Here is a 23,698-nt window from a genome sequence, read left to right on the forward strand (position 1 = left end):
TCTCCACAGCGCTGCTGCAGTTTGTACTCCCACCAGCAATGTCAGGGTTCCTATCCTCCCATAGCGAGCCTATAGAGCCTGCTGTCAAACATTTCCGATTTTTACCATTCTGGTAGGTGAAAAGTGAAGCCTTTATGTGGATTTAATTTTCAAGTATTGTTTTAACCAAAATTTATATTAAAAATAACAGGCATTTCATGGTAAAACACTTAAATGATTTTATATAACTTTGTTATGGCAGCCATTAAATACATGATTACTGAAAAAAACCACAACTCCTTCACAGTGATTTACGAGCTCCTTTCCTCAAACTCCAGTGCAAGAGGCCTGCCACAAGTAACCCAGGAATGTTAGTGCCTGTTGAGTTGCTAATTTCAAAGCTTAGCTTCAGAGTAATTTTCAGAAGAATAATTTTCATTTTCACCAAAACTAAAATTAAGGGAAAACTCTTCTAAGTGTAGTTATTAAAAAAAGAAACAAAACCAAAATGTTAAAATGCCTCCCCCAAGGATGCAGAGAGATGAAGTTTTCTCTTCATGGATACTGTTTAGTTTTTTTATAACAAAAATTATTGTAAATAAATGTAATACAAATTCTGTTTTAGAAATAAATAAATAAAATGCCTCCCCATTCTAAAATTGTACTCACCACTGCATCCTGCTAAATATACATAAATACCGACATCTCCATATTCTTTCACAATCTGTAAGAACGTTGAAGTAAAGTTTAGTTTCTCTTGACTCTGTGAGGTATCAAGAGAAGTTTCTTTCTACTAATATGTATTAAGTGATATAAGATGCTCTGGTTCATGCACTTGAGTGACTTTGCTTCAAAAATTATGCATTTTGAACTAATCATTTAAAATTTGCATTTTGTTTGATTTTTATATCAACAGTGATGACTTGGAACATTGAAGAATTCTTGTTAAATTTTATTCAAGTGTAATAAAACCATTATGGTGATGACTTTTAAAAAATCTTCTCAAAGAGATATATACTAAAATATTTATAGATTATATGATGACTGAGATGTGCTTCAAAATAAGAGGAGGGGAAAGTGGGTGTGGGGGATAAACGAAACAAAATTGGTCATGAATTGATAATTGTTGAAGCCGAGTGATGGTTACAGGGGGTTCATTACACTCTGCTCTTTACTTTTGTATATTTTTGTTCTTTTTAACAACAAAAAGTTGAAAAACAAAAGCAACAGCAACCAAATTTTGAGAGTTGAAAACCCTAGTTCAGTTTTCTGATTTAACTGATGGCGATTCTGGGCACAGAGATATTATCCTTAAAAGACTCCTTGAAGATGATGCTTACCCCTGCCAGAGTTTTTACACCAACAGAATCAATAAAATTGACTTGTGTAAAATCCAGAATGATGGTGTGGATGTTATCCCCTGGGGGCATAAATCTTCGCAGTTCCTCAGGAAGTGTGTTCTTGATGACTATTGGGGGGTATTTTATTTCATTCTCATCTTCCTCAGGCTTGGTGCCATCTTCTCCATCTACTTCGGCATCCTATGTCAAAATCAAACCAAACCAGAATTCTATAAACAACTCATATTTTGGTTCTGAGAAAGATTTATGAGAGAAAAATTAGTCCTTATATTCTCCAGTTTCTGATTATAGCAGATCTCTTCTAAATTACTCACTATATTCCAGCCTTGTATATGACAAAAAAGGATATGTACATAATAGTCAATTTTAGCTTTCTTTTTTTTTCTTCTCTTCCTCTATTTTTTCCTTCCTCTTCCTCTATTTCCTTCTCTTCCTCTAATGAAACCACTTTCTTTACTATTCATATCCATTTTCCTCTCACTTCTAAAATAGTCTTATTAATTTCGACATGACAGACCACAGTTACCATAAGACCAAACAGCAAAAACCAGTCTTTGAGGGTTTTTTCCACTATCAGCTGAATGAATTTCTGACAAAGTAATAATAGTAACATTTAGTAAGGTATTATGTGATTTTCACTTGTAAAAATCACATTTTCCTGGCTCCTATCACTGCTTATTTCAGAAGCATTCTCATAACTGACCTTCTTATGTATTTTTAATATATCAAGGACACTTACCTTATTTCTAAGCTTTCCTATTCTAGGGACTTCATGCTGTGTTAAAAGGTGAGGGGCACGCAGATCAAGAGTAAAGGGGAAGCACGCAGATCAAGAGACAAAGGAAACTGCACTGCAGGGACTACTCACCACTTTCACTACAGTCGCATTGGCCATGTTGGCATTTCCAACCTCCTTAGCATATTTCCTCATCGCCTTTCTTCTTGCTCCCATTATGAAGGCCGGGTTCACTCCGGTCTTTACAGAGGGCAATAAGTGCAACAATCACTTCTTGCTCCCAGAATCCACCCAAAGCAATTAATCTTTAATTCTCCCCATCTGATCGTTTTCTGTGCCGAGTTATCACCCTAACCCTTGCTCTACCTCTCTCAAATGCCCTGAACTGGGTTACTCCCTCATTAAAACAACATTGGTAACTTTTCTTGTTCTTGGTCTTGATTCAAGACAGCCAGAAGCTAAATATTAAAGAGAATTTTAATGTGGACCACTCGTTTAAGGTCTTTATTCAATTTGTTACTAGTTCTGTTGTAACCTTCGGTTTTTGGCCACGAGGCATGTGGGATATCTTTACTTCCCAACCAGGAATCGAACCCACACCCCCAGCACTGGAAAGCATAGTCTTAACCCACTGGACCACCAGGGAAGTCCCTAAAAAGAATTTTAAAGTAGTGTTTTACAAACTTAGATCTCTCAGCTTTTTATATTTGAGAGAATGTGTAGGTTGACTGGGAGGTTTTCCTCTTTAGTGGATAGTGTGGGGTGGAGTACTAATCATGACCAAAGGAATCCATATATTCCCAAGAATAAGAAACTTAATTTTTTTCTAAATATTTCTGAAACAACTATATGCATATATTAAAAGAGAAAGAATGGTGGTGTTGGTTACCCAACAATTGAAAAGTACTTAATTCCATCCACTAACTTGTATAATTGCAAATCATTAAAATGATAAATTTTAAGTTATATTTTACTATAATTAAAAAAAATAGAGATGGAGAGAATGAAATAGATAAATGGTATATACAGACATGTAAGTGACCCTCACATGCCTATCAATCTTTAGATTCCATCCTCAGAAATAATCACTCTTAATTCTTGTGACTCACCTTTCTTTTTAATGCATTGCTATATAAGTCACTATTTGCATAGTAAATTGGGGCATTTATTTGGAAAATTTTTATTCCAGGAATTTCTTTGACCTGAAAAATAAAATGTTAGTGAATTTAATATATGGAAATATTTCAGAATCAAAACTTCAACTACCTCCCTTTTCCAACTTGAAAATTAATACAGATGTTGCCAAGGACCCTTTGACAGGATTTAAATAAAATAATGTCAGTCTTTGCAGCCAAAGATGGAGAAGCTCCACACAGTCAACAAAAACAAGACCGGTAGCTGACTATGGCTCAGATCATGAACTCTTTATTGCAAAATTCAGACTTAAATTGAAGAAAGTAGGGAAAACCGCTAGACCATTCAGGTATGACCTAAATCAAATCCCTTATGATTATACAGTAGAAGTGAGAAATAGATTTAAGGGTCTAGATCTGATAGATAGAGTGCCTGATGAACTATGGAATGAGGTTCATGACATTGTCCAGAAGACAGGGATCAAGACCATCCCCATGGAAAAGAAACGCGAAAAAGCAAAATGGCTGTCTGGGGAGGCCTTACAAATAGCTGTGAAAAGAAGAGAAGCAAAAAGCAAAGGAGAAAAGGAAAGATATAAGCATCTGAATGCAGAGTTCCAAAGAATAGCAAGAAGAGATAAGAAAGCCTTCTTCAGTGATCAATGCGAAGAAATAGAGGAAAACAACAGAATGGGAAAGACTAGAGATCTCTTCAAGAAAATTAGAGATACCAAGGGAACATTTCATGCAAAGATGGGCTCGATAAAGGACAGAAATGGTCTGGACCTAATAGAAGCAGAAGATATTAAGAAGAGGTGGCAAGAATACACGGAAGAACTGTACAAAAAAGATCTTCACGACCCAGATAATCATGATGATGTGATCACTCATCTAGAGCCAGACATCTTGGAATGTGAAGTCAAGTGGGCCTTAGAAAGCATCACTACGAACAAAGCTAGTGGAGGTGATGGAATTCCAGTTGAGCTGTTTCAAATCCTGAAAGATGATGCTGTGAAAGTGCTGCACTCAATATGCCAGCAAATTTGGAAAATCAGCAGTGTCCACAGGACTGGAAAAGGTCAGTTTTCATTCCAATTCCAAAGAAAGGCAATGCCAAAGAATGCTCAAACTACCACACAATGGCACTCATCTCACATGCTAGTAAAGTAATGCTCAAAATTCTCCAAGCCAGGCTTCAGCAATACGTGAACCATGAACTCCCTGATATTCAAGCTGGTTTTAGAAAAGGCAGAGGAACCAGAGATCAAATTGCCAACATCCGCTGGATCATGGAAAAGCAAGAGTTCCAGAAAAACATCTATTTCTGCTTTATTGACTATGCCAAGGCCTTTGACTGTGTGGATCACAAGAAACTGTGGAAAATTCTGAAAGAGATGGGAATACCAGACCACCTAACCTGCCTCTTGTGTATGCAGGTCAGGAAGCAACAGTTCGAACTGGACATGGAACAACAGACTGGTTCCAAATAGGAAAAGGAGTATGTCAAGGCTGTATATTGTCACCCTGCTTATTTAACTTATATGCAGAGTACATCATGAGAAACGCTGGGCTGGAAGAAACACAAGCTGGAATTAAGATTGCCGGGAGAAATATCAATCACCTCAGATATGCAGATGACACCACCCTTATGGCAGAAAGTGAAGAGGAGCTAAAAAGCCTCTTGATGAAAGTGAAAGAAGAGAGTGAAAAAGTTGGCTTAAAGCTCAACATTCAGAAAATGAAGATCATGGCATCTGGTCCCATCACTTCATGGGAAATAGATGGGGAAACAGTGGAAACAGTGTCAGACTTTATTTTTTGGGGCTCCAAAATCACTGCAGATGGTGACTGCAGCCATGAAATTAAAAGACGCTTACTCCTTGGAAAAAAAGTTATGACCAACCTAGATAGTATATTCAAAAGCAGAGACATTACTTTGCCGACTAAGGTCCGTCTAGTCAAGGCTATGGTTTTTCCAGTGGTCATGTATGGATGTGAGAGTTGGACTGTGAAGAAGGCTGAGTGCTGAAGAGTTGATGCATTTGAACTGTGGTGTTGGAGAAGACTCTTGAGGGTCCCTTGGACTGCAAGGAGATCTAACCAGTCCATTGGGATTTCTTTGGAAGGAATGATGCTAAAGCTGAAGCTCCAGTACTTTGGCCACCTCATGCGAAGAGTTGACTCACTGGAAAAGACCCTGATGCTGGGAGGGATTGGGGGCAGGAGGAGAAGGGGACGACAGAGGATGAGATGGCTGGATGGCATCACGGACTTGATGGACGTGAGTCTGAGTGAACTCCGGGAGATGGTGATGGACAGGGACGCCTGGCATGCTGCGATTCATGGGGTCACAAAGAGTCGGACATGACTGAGAGACTGAACTGAACTGAATGTCAGTCTAGCTGACTTACTCATGTTCTGAAGGAAGGCATGTTGAATGGAAAGCCTTTAAAAATGCACATCTTCCCATTTCTTTTAAAAGTCTTTGTTTCATTTTTTTTTTTTACCATAAAATACAAAGAAGAAACTGAAAAACATTAAAAAAGCGAATCTAGGAGAGGGGAGCTGCCACTCAAACTGAGAAGCAGTCACATAAAAAGAACAGAAGTTTATATTGGTTTATTCACAGAATGGAGGTAGGAGTCAAAACAGACTCAGGTGAAAATTTTATCAAGAAGCCTCGTGAAATTCTGGAATGCAGTTGCAAACAGGTAATTAAGCACATAATTCTTTGGAAGGGGGAAAATATACCAATCCTACCACAAGTCTAATTTATTAATATCTTGCAGTGAGTCTGATAACTTCTTCCCAAACACAAAACAATCAGATAAAACCAGTTTAAGACTTTGTAAAAGATTCTACATAAGAGATTCCACATCAGAAAAGAAAATTCAAAGTCAAGGATATTTTGAGCCATAGTTTTAACCACTAAAAATGTAGCAGAAAAAAAAATGAAGTAGGAGAATTCCACAGCTCCACCACCCAGATTGTACATGGTTAATATTAGAATTTTATCACCCATTTGAATTCATCAGAAGGAAATCACACACACACAGACCACCCTGGCAAACAGTCTTGGTATTTTGTAAACATATACTTTAAGTCCAAGAATATATATTTATCCTCATTAAAAAAGAGGAAAAATATTATTAACAGGCTGTGTAACTGATGTATAGTATAAACTATAAAACCGAATCCAGACAGTAAATGGAAATTCAGACTTTTCACTCTGATCACCACACTTCCCAGATCTCCACCCCTAACTCTCTATCCTGAGTAAAAATAATACTTAATAAGCCAATCACATCATATGCTTACAACCATTTAAAATGATAGAAAAAAAGGACCTACCTCCTCATACGCATCTATATCAATGTACACATCAGTGTCAGGAAGCTGCCCAAGGACTTTGTAGCTTGGACTGCAGACAGAGAGGGAGTATGTTAAAATACTATCATGCTGATGCTCAGGTAGTGATAGAAACACAAGATTCTGCACATTTGCAAATCCTGTATGGATTTGCTAGTGACTTCAGGGATATTTGGTTCTTTTCTCTTTTCCTTTATTTGGTCCTTTTATGGTCATTTTTCAGAAGGGCTCCACTTATATTTGCATTCCCCATACCATCCCAAACCTAACACATCTCACACCCCCCACCCACATACACCTCACACATACACAATTTACATACACAGCACATATGCCTCACACCACACACACACACACACACACACACATAACACCACACACATGCTCGTATATACCATCCACATATCACACACACAATCTGTTCCAGACAAAAGACTTAGGGATTTAAAGATGGGAGGAAAAATGAACTGTGCAGAGTTCAAACTATGTCTGGGACATGATCTCATGTCACTCGGTAGAGAGAATTATCTTCCTGCTCTAATTCTAAAACAGGAGAGGGGATTTTCATTTTATTTGAAATAAGAGAACTGACGTGGAACAAGAGGTTGGATGATCAACAGAAGGTGTGGGGAGAAAACAAAAATCTCAAATCAGCATAGGAGTTTCCTTAAGTTTAGTGTGAATAGATTTTTTAAAAACTTATATTTAATTGAAGGACAATTGCTTTACAATATTGTGTTGGTTTTTGGCATGTATCAACATATATCAGCCATAGGTATACATATCTCTCCTCCCTCTTGAACCTCCCTCCCACCTCCCACCCCATCCCACCCCCCACCCCATCCCACCCCTCTAGGTTGTCACAGAGCGCTGGTTTGAGTTCCCTGAGTCATACTGCAAATTCCCACTGGCTGTCTGTTTCACGTACGGTAGCGTATATGATTCCATGCTGCTCTCTCGATCTGTCCCACCCTCTCCTCCCCACCTCTCTGTGTGAACAAGTCTGTTCTTTATGTATGTGTCTTAACTGCTGTCCTGCAAATAGGCTCATCAGTACCACTTTTGTAGATTCCATGTATATGTGTTAATATTTGTTTTTCTCTTTCTGCTTACTCCACTCTGTATAATAGGCTCTAGGTTCATCCACTTCTTTAGAACTGACTCAAATGTGTTCCTTTTTATGGCTGAGTTACATTCCATTGTATATATGTACCACAGCTGTGTACCACAGCTTCTTTATCCATTCATCTGTTTATGGACATCTAGGTTGCTTCCATGTCCTATGTACTCTAAATAGCTGGGGTACTTGTGTCTTTTTCAATTATGGTTTTCTCAGGGTATATGCCCAGAAATGGGGTTGTTGAGTCATATGGTAGTTTTATTCCTAGTTTTTTAAGGGATTTCCATACTGTATTCCATAGCTGCTGTATCAATTTACATTCCTACCAATAGAGAAAGAAGGTTCTTTTTTCTCCACACCCTCTCCAGCATTTATTGTTTGTAGATTTTTTGATGATGGCCATTCTGACCAGTGTGAGATGGTATCTCATTGTAGTTTTGATTTGCATTTCTCTAATAACGAGTGATGTTGAGCATCTTTTCATGTGTTTGTATGTCTTCTTTGGAGAAATGTCTGTTTAGGTCATCTTCTGCCTACTTTTTGATTGGGGTGCTTGTTTTTCTGGTGTTGGGTTGCATGAGCTGCTTGTATAATTTGGAAATTAATGCTTCATCCGTTGTTTCATTTGCTATTATTTGTATTCCTACACATTAACAACAAAAAAATCAGAAAATTATTGCAACGAAAAGAATAAAATACCTAGCAGTAAACGTACCTACAGAATCAAAGAGTTGTATACAGAAAACTATTAAGACACTGATGAAAGAAATCAAAGCTGATGTAAAACAGATGGAAAGATAGTCCATGTTGTTGGGTTGGAAGAATCAATATTGTGAAAATGAATATACTACCAAATGCAGTCTACAGATTCAATGCAATCCCTGTCAAATTACCAATGGCATTTTTCACAGAACTAGAACAAAAAATTTCACACTTTGTATAGAAACACAAAAGACTTCAGATAGGCAAAGCAATCTTGAAAAAGAAGAATGAAGCTGAAGGAATCAACCTTCCTGACCTCAGACTATACTACAGAGCTACAGTCACCAAGACAATAAGGTACTGGCACAAAAACAGAAACATAGACCAGTGGAACAAGACAGAAAGCCCAGAGATAAACCCATGCACCTATGGGCACCTTATTTTTGACAAATGAGGCAAGAATATACAATGGGGAAAAGACAGTCTCTTCAATAAGTGGCACTGGGAAAACTGGACAGCTATGTGTAAAAGAATGAAATCAGAACGCTTCATAACAGCATATACAAAGATAAACTCAAAATGGATTAAAGATCTAAACATAAAACCAGAAACTAAAAAACTCATAGAGGAAAACATAGGCAGAACACTCTATGACATATATCACAGCAAGATCCTCTGTGACCCACCTTCTAGAATAAAGGAGATAAAAACAAAAATAAACGAGTGGGACCTACTTAAACATAAAGGCTTTTGCACAGCAAAGGAAACTATAAACAAGGTGAAAAGACAACCCTCAGAATGGGAGAAAATAATAGCAACTGAGTAGATTTTTAAAAATTACTTTTGATTTCTGTGGCTGTGCTGGGTCTTAGTTGTGGAATGTGGGATCTTTCATCTTCATAGTGGTATGTGAGATCTTTAGTTGCAGCATGTGAACTCTCACTCACAGCATGTGAGATTTTGTGTTCCTTGACCAGGAATTGAACCCAGGGCTCTTGCATTGGGAGTGTGGAGTCTTAGCTCCTGGACCACTAAGGAAGTCCCAAATGAATAGATTTTAAACATTATTTTTCAAGAACACAAATTTCTATATCTTTACAGTCTGGCTCAAAGTAGACAGTGAAATGATGATAGGTACTATTTCTTAAACACCTGATATTACCTTATTATAGCCCATTAAAAATATCCTGGGTTTATTTCTGCCATCATGTAGAAAAGAAACTGAAGTCCAGTGGGGTTAGGTGAGTTGTTCAAATTAGAGAGCTTGGCAGACACAGAATATGGCTCAAGGTGTTTTCTTTGACATTTCATGGCCTTGTTACCATGTTCTGGTATTCCTCAGCATGTATGTAAACTGCTTTGTGAGTTAGAATCCATAGCGGAAATGTCACAGGTTTTTCTAGGTAGGTTCCCTCAACAAACATTCAGTGAACACACAATCATGTGCTGGTTCTGGGCTCCAGGAATCTCACCTCTACAATTAAGTTGCTCGTGCTCACAGTCTAGTGATGACTGTGGACAAATATAACACCAAGGACTGATACTGTAGACAAGAAGAAAGGTTCTCAGCTGAGTTCACAGTTAGGAGAAAACCTTTTAAAAGAGACTCAAAACGTTGTCCGTATGTTGCAATCTAGTTGCCAGGGGGCAGGGGTGAGTAGGGGTTAACACACGGACCACAGGTGGCAACAGTGGTAAAGAACCTGCCTGCCAAAGCAGGAGACAAAAGAGATGAGGGTTTGATCCCAGGGTCGGGAAGATGCCCTGGAGGAGGAAATGGCAACTCATTCCAGTATTCTGGCCTGGAGAATCCCATGTACAGAGTAGCCTGGAGATTTACAGTCCACGGGGTAGCAAAGAGTTGGATGTAACTGAAATGACTTAGCATATGGACCACACAAAACACAAGTAACCTGGAGACATGCGAGGTGCTGGAGGACCAAAGCACTGTTGTGGGCATACAGGGGAGGATGAGAGCTCTCTGGCTGGCTGAGTGGGGTCTTAGCGTATGAGGATTTCAACAGACAGATGCGGAAAAGGTCTTCCTACCCAGCTGGAGTGCACTGATAAACCTCAGGTCTAAATACTCCTTGTTTCTTTTCTAATCACCCCAAGGAGCAAGAAAGTCTTTCTGAACTCTGATTGGGTTTTATCTGGCCATTTTTTAATGTTTATTATCACTGTACCTTGCTTATGGTTACTGAAGCACTTATAATCATGCATTTCAATTTCTTGAAGATGGATTATAAAATGCTCTTTATGAATTAGCCTCTGGATTCACAAAAACTCATATTTGAATCATCGTCTACCACTTGCTGTATGATCTTAATCAGTCTAGGCCCCTGTTTCCACATCTGTGAAATGGGGATGCTAACAGTCATCAGTCTATAAGGATGAAATGATACAAAGCGTGGATCTCGGCACAGAGCCAGGCACATAACCACAATAATTTAATGCCACCATTACTTCATTACCATGATTAGCATCATCATCATCATCATGAATCTATCATTCTTAGGAGAGTGAAGCCTTTTTGAAGGGAAGGGCCATGTTTTATCTACTGCTTTGGTCTGTATCTAAAGTCACTGTTGAAGTGTCAGGCAGGAAACACACCCAAGCCAATATGCGCTCTCACCTCTGTGTTCTGTAAATCACAGTCAGCAGTGCGATGATCACAGCAGTAATCAAACCATAGTCCAGTCCCAGGAACAAGGAGGAAACAAAAGTGGTAAGCCAGATGGTCTAAACAAAAGACAGAGAGCTTTAGGTAGAATCATGGGAAAAACTTCCTGAGTCACACACACACAGTACTTAGCCTTGCTTAACTGGATACTGCATGTAATAGCTGGCCACAGTAACTTATCTTTCTCACATTTTTACCAGCAACAATTCATCTGTTGCTATGACATACTCACCTAACAATCACCTTTGTTACTTACCAGCTCTATTTTGCTGGTTCTCCAGAAAAAGGGGAGATCTGAGAATTGCATAAACATTCCTTTCAGGTTGACAATCACAATGGCCGACAGCACAGCCTGAAACACAGCACATCCACACATGCCTCCCCTCTTGTGTCCGGAGACCCCCTGGACACACTGTGTCCTCAGGGGCCTTGCTGGCTCCTCACTGTCCTCCTGCTGCCCTCCCCACATCCTCTATCCGCTCACTTCCTACACAGCAGTGATGGTATGTTTGGAGCCAAGAACATCTGGATTTTCAGGACTTGGTTAGCTAAAACGGGCCCTGGAAAACCAGGTTTATATCCTAGTAGCAAACCTGTATGGTGGCCAAGAGGTTTAGAATTAAATGGTACTCAAGGAATGATTTCCTCCATGGTCTTCCTGCATCATGAGTTTTATACTCTATATCGTTCCTAAGTTCTACTAGGTTAAATGTTTTATGAGTGCAGGCCATCTCAAATTTTTAATAGCAGTATAAGGTCATAAAAGATCAGAGAGAAGGGACCTTGGAGATAAGCCAAACCCAAACCTCTGCTTTGCAGATAAGGAAACAGAACCAGAGATATTGAGAAGTCTTCCCGGAGGTCCCAGGTATTGGCAGATTGTAGAAGAGGATATTGACCCTAGTGTTGACCCTTTTTGCTACTACCCTACTAGGGTTATAGTAAAAATCCAAGAGAGTCACAAAAATTTCAACTAGTAAAACTGCAAAATCTCTACACATGGAAAAACCTCTCACCAAGTCCAGGGTACACACCTGAGGTAGTGATTCAAAGAGAAATCCAGTGGCTAATATGACCAGCAGAATCATTAATGAAGCCAAACAACCTGCAAGCTGGATGAGAAAAGACACATGGAAGGGGCTTTTAGGAGACCTGAGTGAGAAGTGGGACATAGGTTCCTCTTAGTCTCTTGAAAATCACTATGGAAAGATATGGCTTCACATAAGTCATCCATACCATTACATAAACCTGTAACTGTTTCCCACTCCATTTCTGAGGTTTTGGTTCCTCTTACAGCCTTCAGGTGAAAGTCGCTCAGTCATGTCTGACTCTTTGTGACCCCATGGACTATACAGTCCATGAAATTCTCCTGGCTAGAATACTGGAGTGGGTAGCTGTTCCCTTCTCTGGGTGATCTTCCTAACCCAGGGACTGAACTCAGGTCTACCACATTGCAGGCGGACTCTTTACCAGCTGAGCCACCAGGAAGTCTTTTAGCCTTTAAACAAAAGCTGAAATGCTTAAATACTCTGAATGAAATGCCCATGCCAGTGGTGGAGAAAAGGACATATATGGTGCAGACCTAAGACACACAGGGGCCAGAAGAGTTCAGACATGGCTTTACTGTCCATTTACAGTAGCCACATGTGGTTATTTCAATTGTAAAAAGTAAATTAAATAAGATTAAAAATTCAGGTCTTGGTTGCACTAGCCACATTTCAAGTGTTCAAGAAGGCCATGTGACTAGTGGCTGCCATACTGGAGAGCACAAATATCAAACATTTCCATCACTTCAGAAAGTTCTATGGAACGGGGCTGGCAATCTGCCCACACTCACTCTCAGGTTTTCATGACAACATCCTATGTCTGAACCTTGAAGTTTACTCATAGCCAGAAATGTTAATTTTTTTGATTTGACTGGCGAATATACTCCTTTTCTGTAGATTCAGTTCCTTGCGATTTGCTTCAACCAACCATGCCTTTCTCTGATTCATACACAGCTCACTGGAGCATGGATCTTCAGGCAGAATACAATCAGGAGATTAGTTTATCACCCAAATCACCAGACCTTAGGGGCCAGCTGCATACACACCTGTGTTTTCCCTCCGGTTCCCTCCTGAACAAGGCTTCGAGACAAGGAGCATGAAATTGAAAAAGTCTGGAAGAGTGAGCCGATGGAATTGCACAGTCCCAGGGCAATGAGCTCCTTTTCCATATGGAAGGAAAGCACAAAAGAGGTTAGTTATTTTTCAGGAAGACAGGCATGATGACCCATTTAATGGACATCTTCAACAGTACGGGCCGTCTATTCATTCTCTTTCCAGATATAAAAATTTGTTTAGCATGAATTCAAAATAGGAATTATTGCATAATTTAAGGTGGGAGGAAAACATTTTGAATTTTTATTGCGTTAGAGATAAATGCTGTGATCATCACCTAGCCCCCTCGTTCTTAAACACATTCTCTACACAATGAATATTTTTGTTTTTTAAAGAAAACTACAGCAACAGGGACAAAATATTTTTGATGTTTAAGAGAAAATTATTGGTGGATAGGACTACTGGCATCTTTTAAATGCCTGGGCTCCTGTTCATCCAGGAACCCATGCCAGTGTCCTCTTTGGACCAGTGAGTGAATCCTTATCTCAGGGCAACTTCTGGTCTTCCTAGTTGGATCACTGTGTCTCATACAAACATAGAACATCTAGTCTCCTCTTAGAACTACCCAGTGTTACAGTAACACTTCAAGCTAAACTAATGCCTCATGGTATTCAGATTAAATGATTTATCTGCAGCTATCTTATAAAAGAAGGTAGCAAATAATATATTTGAGTGAAGAATCATAAACACTAAGTTTAATGAACAAAGAGAAAGCTTCTGAGTAGAGTAAAAATGGTTCTGGAAAAATATTAGATTCTCAAGCTGTGAGCTTTAAAGTAGGGACAGCACCTAGAGGAGTTTGGCAAACTGTAAACTTCAGAGTGGAGATTTCACCTACTGATGAGGTGAGGTAGGATTCAGTACCTCAGTGTTCTGATGATTTAATGCCTCCCACAGTAGAGTAAGATGACCATACTGCTAGGAAGCATCTGCAGGAAATTAATTATTTTTACCTGATTGCCATCAACCTGGTAGCCATGCTTATTTGCCAAGGTCTTGGCCATTGAGATGGTGACTGAGAATCCAACGATGGCTATGGCAATGGCATCCACGTACACAAGGTGGAAGAGGCTGGTGTCTGGATTGGCTGGAGGTAGCAGCCTGAAAAGTGAAGCCGACTTTAACCTGGGTGTTGTGACCACTGGAAAAAACCATGCAGCTAGAGGGGGGCATTTTAGTGGGGGGAGGGGCACTATCTGCAGATGAGGTAATCAGCACTTGGGTACTTGTTTCAGCAAAAAGCAGGGCCCTCTTTGAAGCACAGGTTCTTTCCAGGCCCCATCCCCAGAGTGTCAGCTTTCAACCTGAATGGGTTATCAGCAGAGATCCAATGCCATTTTATTTAGAAAAGGAGTAACCCCATACCTCACAGCTCCCCGTATGGCAGGTGTAAGTAAGACTCAAGAATAGGAAGAAGAGAGGGTCAGTGAAGTGCTCAGATGCCACAAGACATTCAAACCAAAACTGAGGTGAGGAGGGAGCTGGACAAGGCATAGGAGAATTACTACTGTCTAAGCAACACCAGGGAGAAGGCAATGGCAACCCACTCCAGTACTGTTGCCTGGGAAATCCCATGGACAGAGGAGCCTGGAAGGCTGCAGTCCATGGGGTCGCTAAGAGTCAGACACGACGCAGTGACTGAGTGACCTCACTTTCACTTTTCACTTTCATGCATTGGAGAAGGAAATGGCAACCCACTCCAGTGTTCTTGCCTGGAGAATCCCAGGGATGGGGGAGCCTGGTGGGCTGCCGTCTCTGGGGTCGCACAGAGTCGGACACGACTGAAGCGACTTAGCAGCAGCAGGCAACACCAGGGATACTCACTGCTCTCCCTTGCTATTTGATGTAAGGACTCTGCTTTTTCCCCGCATCCCTTTAGGTGAGTTTCTAACATGGGAAAGGAGCAGCAGCAGATTATACTTCTTGGGTCTCACCTGGGAACCCTAGGAGTCTGGAGGGGCCATAAATGTGACTCCTGGAGCTTCCTAATGGGGAACCTAATTTTGTGGTCCATTCCTATAGTTTGGAACCTTTGTCCTAAAAGAACAGAATAAGTATTCCCTGGAACAGTATGGGGGAAAGGGCAATAGAGGTTTTCAAAGGCACTTGCTCTAATTCAAGGCATTGGGCTAAATAATAACATCAATTAATGGATGCACAGTATTATATTTTTATAGTCATTTATTAGGTGCTTCTTTTTGTGCCAAGTTCTGTGTTTACCTATCTCTAATAGCACTGTGGGCTAGGCACCATTATAATCCCCATTTTACAGATGAGGCATAGTGAGGTCAAGCAATTTGTCCAAGATCAAATGACTCATCTACCAAGTTCAACAAAAACTGTGAAGGACCTGCCTCTCCATGTTATTTCTCGTGCTGTGTCATATCATAGTGATGAAGGGGTTGTCTCAGGCTCTGGGGTAAGGGAAAGGGAGGGGAGCAAAGGCAAGGAACCTAGTATGTGTTAAGCTCAAGTTTGTCCTTACAACAACCCTTCTAAACAGGTGTCATTATTATTCCAATGTATAGGTGAAAAAAATGGATATTTGCAGAGTTAAGTGATCTGCTGAAGACAGAGCTGGAATCAGACCCAAGAGGTCTGACTACAGAACTTACTGTCTTTCCCTGCAACTTTGCTGCATGAGTATTAATCAGGAGAGAAGGCATGGCGGCAGGTTTGGGTCTGAGGAATAGGAATATGAGAAAAGAATGCATGCAGCAGTGAATTCAGAGAAGTAAACCAAGGAACGTGATACATTGCCATGAATGGGATCTTTTAACAGTCATCTATCAATTTCTGGACACTGTATTGTGTATTTAAGTGTGTGTGTGTGGTTAAGTGTGGTAGTTACAGCAGTGTTTTCAAATACAATCACTAACAATTCCTCCCTTAACATGTGTGTGCTGCTCCCATATCTAGATGCCGTCTGTTTCCCCTCTAGTTGAATCCAGGCTGGCCATTTGGTTTGCTTTGACCAGAACGTGGTGGGAGTGATGAGTGCGGTAAGCCACTTGGCAGCTTCTGCTCTTCTGTCCTGTTGCCCTGAGCCGACACACAGAGACCCTGGCTACCCTGCTGGAGACCCGTGTGGAGAGAAGATGCCAGCTAGCCCTCAGCTGTTCCAGCCACTGCAGCTGAGCTGTTAGACAGAGGTCCTCTTGGTTCCTCCAGCCCCAGTCATCCCTTTAGAGTCTGTGGCTGCCTGAGAGACCCCTAGTGAGACACTCAGTTGAGCCTCACCTACATGGAAAAACTGTGAGCAAATAAACCACTGTTGTTTGGCAATGAGGCTCATATATCGCTGAAGTGGTATGACTGTACATAGATAGGATGTTAGACAGGCATTATTGGTTTCCTGCCTGGTTTTGAGCAAAGTTCCATAAAGATAAGGTTTCTGGGAAGCCAAGTTTCAAAACGGTACTTTTTTTTTTTTTTTTAAGGTTTAGCTTTTACTAATAGAGGGAAAGCATATTTGGGTATAATGCAATAGGGAAAGGAAGGTATTAGGTAGGAATTATGGCAGCATGTGAATTTTAAAAAGGAGAAATCTAAGTGTGAAAATTCACCATGTAAGTTACTTGTGATTAGTTATTGAATAGGGTTATCTATTGGATCCAAAGACTCGTGTTTATCACATGACTAACTATGTTAGTGACCCAGGTGTGAGGTAATGGAAAGATCACACAACTGGGTATCAGAAGACTGAGTTCTGAGTCCAGACTGGGACTCACCGAACTGCACTCACATCTCTCAAATGTCACCTTCTCTGACACCCTACCTAAAAGAGCAACCTCAGCCCCTCCTGTCTCTTACCTGGCTTCCCCTGTCTTATGGCATGTCTCACTACTGATGTATTGCCTATTTCTCCTAGTAGAATATCAGCTCCATGAGAGCAAAGACTTTTTTGCTTCCATGTTCACTTCTGTTTTTAACTGCTGTGTCCCTAGCACCTAATAGGCATTCAATAAATATAAGCTGAATAAGTGAGAATAAATGAAGTTTTTAATCTGTTAAGTGAGGATAACACATATCAACAGTGTTATTGTGAGCCATCAATTGACATGGTGGGTATAAAAGTACTTAAAAAAATTGTAAGTGCAAGTAGAAGAGCAAGGATTATCACTGTGTTATACTTTTAAATGAATCATAAGTAACTCATTTATGATAGCAATTCACTGAAGCTGAGTGCAGGCTTCCTCCTTCAACACTTGCTCCCTGGATGAACTTTGGCTTGGAGAGCAACTCCTCTTCCCTGGGCTTCCCTGGAGATTCTTAGCTGGTACCTGGGGCAAGCCCTGATGGAATATGCCAGGTTCTCTCAATATCCAACATCTGGGCCAATGTCTGATTCTGTTCTTTTGCAAGGAGAGGAGAGGGTGGCAAGAAACAGACGGTACCAGGGACAAAAAGCCAGAGAGACACACAGAGAGATACAGAGTGAACCAGGGATGATCAGAGAGGGACAGATGAGACCAGGAGAGGCTCGTAGTCACTCTTACTCCTTTAAATATAAAAAATAATAGTAAAATTAAAAAATATATAGAATTAGATAGAAAAACAGATGAAGCAAAGCAGCAACATGTGGTCTAAAGCAAGAAAACTGGTTGAAATAATGAGCCACAGAGCTTTCAGTTAACGTGTCTAGACCATGCCCTGTGTGCCAGGCACTACATGGACTGCTCTACCTGCACTGTTTCTCGTAGGTCTCAGAGCCGCCCCTCAGAAAGTCACTAATTACCATGCTTGCTTGGCAGAGGAGGAAACTGAGGATTTGAGATGGTGTGTGACTTGCCCAAGGTCACAGAGCTAGTAGGTGACAGGCCAGATTTAGGTCATTTTGCTTTTAACTCCTATGCTACCCAGGAAGAGATCTATTAATAAAAAACTGCTAAGTGGAATGATGCTAAAGCTGAAGCTCCAGTACTTCGGCTGCCTCATGTGAAGAGCTGACTCATTGGAAAAGACTCTGATGCTGGGAGGGATTGGGGGCAGGAGAAGAAGGGGACGACAGAGGATGAGATGCCTGGATGGCATCACGGACTTGATGGAAGTGAGTCTGAGTGAACTCTGAGAGTTGGTGATGGACAGGGAGGCCTGGCGTGCTGTGATTCATGGGGTCGCAAAGAGTTGGACACGACTGAGTGACTGAACTGAACTGAACTGAAGTGCTATATAGGAAAAAAAAAAAAGAAAAACCATTGTTGGTGGGACTGTAAAATGGTGCAACAGTTATGGAAAACAGAATGGAGGTTCTCAAAAAATTAAACTAGAACTATCATATGATCTAGCAATGCCACTTCTATGTGTATACCCAAAACAACTAAAAACAGGGTCTTGAAGAGATATTTGTATAGTCATGCTCATAGCAGGATAAGTCACAATAGCTAAGAGGTGGAAAGAACCCAAATGTCCATCAATGAGGATAAACAAAGTGTGGTACAGACACACTGTGGAATTTTATTCCATTTTAAAGAGGAAGGGAATCCTGTCACATGCTATAACATGAACCTTGATGATATTATGCTAAATGATATAAGCCAGTCACAAAAAAGGCAAATAGTATATGATTCCACTTATGAGTACTAAAATAATCAGATTCATAGAGCTAGAAAGTAGGGGCTGGAGGGAAAGCAGAATGGAGAGTTATTGTTTAACAGTAGAGAGTTTCAGATTTGCAAGGTGAAAAAGTTCTGGAGATCTGTTTCACAACAATGTGACTGTACTTAGTATACTGAACTATGCACTTAATGATTAAAATGGTGAATTTTATGTTATTATTATTATTTTTACCACAATAACCTCTGCCACACATACACAAGCTAAAAAAAAAAAAAACAAACCCGAACCCTTAGCTATTTGATATATAGGAGAAAATGATTTTTCATTTCAAGAATACTAAAGTAGGGGATATAAGATATCCATCCACTGATTATTCAAGTCATACTGTTACTTATAACTATTTTCCTACCCCAGAGGAAGTGTGCCAACGACATCCACATTGTACGATTCATGCAGGTTAAACCCAGCCGAAATGCCAGTTCCCATAACCACCTGAAAGAGACACAAACCTGAATGCACTTTGAGAAATAAACATTCAAACATCACAAAAATAAGCTTCAAAGAACTTGTTAGCCAAGCCAAATCTATTCTCACACTTTCAGTTTTAAAAAGAAAAATTATAGTTAGCTCCCAGCATTTCTAACTTTTTCTAATGACCCTTCTCCACAACATGAAAGTGGACTCTACGGTCTCCTTGTGACCTGGAATTCTTTCCTCTTTACTTTGCTCTGTTTCATCCTGAGGCATTTGGCTAGTTGGCTACAAACAGAAAGAAGCCGTAAAACCTTCTAGGAGGTGGCTTTGCATTTAGGGCAAGTAAGTTAAGGCTCCAGCCAAGGTGGCACAAACAAAGGACAGGAAATATGTCTTGTGAGGGTGATACAGTGACATGTATCATTGTAAAAGGCAAGTTTGGGTCTACAGTTGTGGATCAGCATCCTGTGGGCTCTGTCTCTAGGACAGCAGCACCAAGGTGGTTAGAGGTGCCCACCAGCGCCTCCAGAAGCATGGCTGTCTTCTCCCATGTCTGTGGCAGAGTCAGAGCGAAACCGCCTGTCACTGAGCGTCCTTATATATAAGGTTTTCTGGATTTAGTCTGTGTGTGAAGTAAAAGCCTCAGTGAGCTACAAGAAGAGAAAAAAACAAAAGAGATGGCAACTTTCTTCATTCCAAAGAACGACTGCCTGTAGAATTTTCCGAGTGGGTTACGTAGGAGCACAGGAATAGGGGTGGCCAGAGAAGGGAGCCAGTCCCCCATGGAGGGGCCTGCTGCAGGGAACCAACAAGAAGGAAGCTCATGATCAGACACAGCAGCCTGCGAGGTCAAGGGCATGGCTGCTTCTGGCCCCATGATGAAATGCTTCTTCTTTGTTGGTGGTAATGTCTGCCACACTTAACTGCATCTGTTGTGCATCTTGAACTGGGGGAGTGCCCCCAAATTCAAATCCACAGGATATACATGGCTCAAGTTTCTGGAGCATCAACTTTATGCAGTGGTAAATAATTTAAACCACAGCCTTCCTACCAACACACACAGATGCATTTTGAAACAGAATACGAAATCCCAAACAATTTTATGATAAGAAAGAAATTTTATGTTTAAGGAGTCATGCAGATACTGTTCCCAAGTTTCCAGCATGGCTTCCTTCTTCCTTGTTCTGAGGAACACACAAATAAGTGAAAAACCCCAAAACCAAAAACCAAAAAAACACAGGTTCACCATAATCACAATGAAAGAATTCTGGAGAACCATTGCTCCGGGAAACATGAAGGAAACTTTAAAGAGAATCTGGAAAGTGGACAGAGCTAGAAACCTCGGCCAGGAAGAACAGTCTTCATTATTTACTTACTTCATGGTTAGGGCCTGTCCTTCTCCTTTGCCATGCAAAGGAGCTGAGAACCTCCTGTTGTTCTCCAAGAGGAAACAGGAAATCTGTGTCAAACCCCAGTGATAGAACAGGTCTTGAGATGATGAGAAACAGTCCTATTTGTGTGTAGATGAGATGAAAGCAAGGAAGAGGATCAAAGGCCCTGGCTTCCTTGTAAGCTATACCAGTTGGTAGGTTTTGGGGCTGGAACTTCTTGCTAAATTTGGATCAGATACCTATCCTTTTTATTTCTTCCCCTGTGGGTTCCCAAACTATACACCAAAGTGCCTCAGAGTCCCAAGGAGAGCTCACTGGGTCTGTGAGACTTTCATGGGAAATAGGGACACCTGTCAGATACCATGCAAACTTCTAATTTGAGTAGCTCACAGTTTCCACATTAGCTCCTACTACAGCGGTTTCAGTCATACCAAAGGTTTGCAAAGCCTTTGGTCACTGTGATTTAGAAAACAAGTACTATACAAAAATCAAAAGTGAACAGGAAATGAGGGTAGTGGTGTCTGATTCCCAGGTTCAAGGGGTTGTGCAGTGTCCACAAGCCACACAAATTCATTAATAAATTGCTGTGGTTATTTAAGAATGTAATAACATTTTATTTCAATTTATACGCATTATTTTTACAAACAGTTCTTAAGTTAGACATAAATATACATTAAATTGTTTGGACTTGGTTACTTAGTAAATGGAACTATTAGCTAGGTATTTCTTTTGACCTACGAGTGCCAAGAATTAACAAAGTTTGGGAACCTTTGTCTTTTGCTCTTTCTACACTAGAAACAGCTTAGTTTTTTCAAGTCATTAAAGTATTACATATTAATTATGAAACAATTAGACAATAAAAACTCTGAGAAAGAAAAATCTCCATAATTTCACTCAGATAATTCACATTCACATTTTTGTGGATAGTCTTCATCTATATTTTGAAAGTCACCCATGCCTATGTTTTAATGCTTTTCTTTTTTTGTCACTGTATTTGTAAAAGTTCCCCTTGACAAACTCCAACCTTCTCTTGGAGGAACAGAGAGGAAAAAAGGTCTAACTTCTCTCTCCCCGGTCCCACTTCAAAACCCTTCACAGAAACAGCTAGGTGAATGTGGCTGGAAGTTGACTTACCGCAAAGAACTCTAAAGGAATGGGTGCTGGCAATTTCTCTTTAAATCTCTCATTAAACTCCTTGCCACCCAACAGCAAACCAAAAACCATCAGCCCAACGCCTAGGGAATACACGTTGAGGTTTTTAACATTCTGCAACACAGCAACTGTACTCTGTAACACAGTGAACACTGGATGTTACATCAAGCAATAGCCACTGAATAGACAGTCTAGTGTTCTAACTCACACTAGCCATCCCAGTAGTGGACATTTCCAGTTAACAGCTCTCAGGCTGAAATCCCTCTCTTTGCAGCTTTCACCACTAGGAGTCATTTTTACCCAGCTATACAACTTTGTAGTTGTAATACCTACCCAACAATCATATATTACAGTGTTTTTTGCTACACTAATGTCTCAATGTAGAATTGTAAAATTCAGAAGAGTCACCATGAAGCTGAATCCTGAGCATTAGGAAAGGACCATGGGTTATATCAGCATAATAATCTGAAAGCAAATACACAGAAACGCTTTTAGGAACTGAAAGTGGGAGAAATCATTTTTAGCAGATGAAAGAAGAATCAGGTGAGCTTCGAAGGCAAGAGAGTAGCTGAAACTTAGAAAGAAGCCCAGGAAACTTAAGAGAAGAAAGCCACTTAATTGTCTCCTAAGGCTGCAGTCTCGGCACCCCACGTGCAGTCAGTACTCATCTGGACCCTGGGCAGGTCACCAAGCCCAGACTACAAACCTTTCCTATCAACGCCTAGAGCATTCTCTGGTGTGCCTCTCTGTCCTACTTCCTTTGTGACAAGGCACTTTGAGAAATCTCAGAGTAAGAAGCATGTTACCAGCTATTATGGGAAATGAAGAATTTAGTTATTTAGGAACTATTCCCACAGTTGGAGGCTTCTCAAGTGGCTCAGTGGTAAAGAATTTGCCTGCCAATGCAGGAGATGCAGGAGCTGTGGGTTGGATGCCTGGCTCGGGAAGATCCCCTGGAGAAGGAAACAGCAATCCACTTCAGTATTCTTGCCTGGGAAATCCCATGGACAGAGGAGCCTGGTGGGCTACAGTCCATGGGGTCATGAAGAGTTGGATATGACTGAGCATGCGTGGACACCCAGAGCTGGACTTCATTCTAATCAATGAAACACTCAATTTAATTGTCACTTCCTCAAAGCTACTTTCCTAGATCCCTAATCTAGCCAGCCAGTCAGTTCAGTCGCTTAGTCATGTCTGACTCTTTTCGACCCCACGGACTGCAGCATGTCAGGCTTCCCTGTCCACCACCAACTCCAAGAGCTTGCTCAAACTCATGTCCATTGAGTTGTGACGCCATCCAACCATCTCATCCTCTGTTGTCCCCATCTCCTCCTGCCTTCAATCTTTCCTAGCATCAGGGTCTTTTCCAATGAGTCAGTTTTTCGCATCAGGTGGCCAAAATAATGAAGGTTCAGCTTCAGCATCAGTCCTTCCAATGAATATTCAGGACTGATTTCCTTTAGGATGGACTGGTTGGATCTCTTTGCTGTCCAAGGGACTCTCAAGAGTCTTCTCCAACACCGCAGTTCAAAAGCATCAATTCTTCAGCACTCAGCTTTCTTTATAGTCCAACTCTCACATCCATACATGACTACTGGAAAAATCACAGCTTTGACTAGACAGATCTATGTTGGCAAAGTAATGTCTCTGCTTTTTAATATGCTGTCTAGGTTGGTCATAGCTTTTCTTCAAAGGAGTAAGCGTCTTTTAATTTCATGGCTCCAGTCACCACATGCAGTGATTTTGGAGCCCCAAAATAAAATCTCTGACTGTTTCCATTGTTTCCCCATCTATCTGCCATGAAGTGATGGGACAACATGCCATGATCATTGTTTTTTGAGTGTTGAGTTTTAAGCCAGCATTTTCACTCTCCTCCTTCA

The 23,698-nt window shown here is 40.7% G+C and overlaps 1 protein-coding gene across 2 annotated transcripts in view; it reads right to left on the minus strand.

Moving 5' to 3' along the window:
• SLC26A5 (solute carrier family 26 member 5) overlaps positions 1-23,698 on the minus strand; it is a 36,492-nt gene that overhangs the window by 738 nt on the left and 12,056 nt on the right. Inside the window, exons 6-17 of one of the 2 annotated variants that reach the window (XM_068972334.1) lie at positions 21,801-21,953; positions 19,211-19,293; positions 14,196-14,343; positions 13,176-13,289; positions 12,118-12,195; positions 11,340-11,435; positions 11,036-11,142; positions 6,561-6,630; positions 3,186-3,278; positions 2,209-2,316; positions 1,320-1,520; positions 649-703 (exon numbers count right to left, since the gene is read on the minus strand). In XM_068972334.1, coding sequence (XP_068828435.1) covers positions 649-703; positions 1,320-1,520; positions 2,209-2,316; positions 3,186-3,278; positions 6,561-6,630; positions 11,036-11,142; positions 11,340-11,435; positions 12,118-12,195; positions 13,176-13,289; positions 14,196-14,343; positions 19,211-19,293; positions 21,801-21,953 — 1,306 coding nt within the window. The remainder of the gene's footprint in view (positions 1-648; positions 704-1,319; positions 1,521-2,208; positions 2,317-3,185; positions 3,279-6,560; positions 6,631-11,035; positions 11,143-11,339; positions 11,436-12,117; positions 12,196-13,175; positions 13,290-14,195; positions 14,344-19,210; positions 19,294-21,800; positions 21,954-23,698) is intronic. The other variant, XM_068972335.1, reaches the window with a different exon arrangement.

This window comes from Capricornis sumatraensis, chromosome 5 (assembly GCF_032405125.1).
Source record: "Capricornis sumatraensis isolate serow.1 chromosome 5, serow.2, whole genome shotgun sequence".
NCBI lineage: Eukaryota > Metazoa > Chordata > Mammalia > Artiodactyla > Bovidae > Capricornis > Capricornis sumatraensis.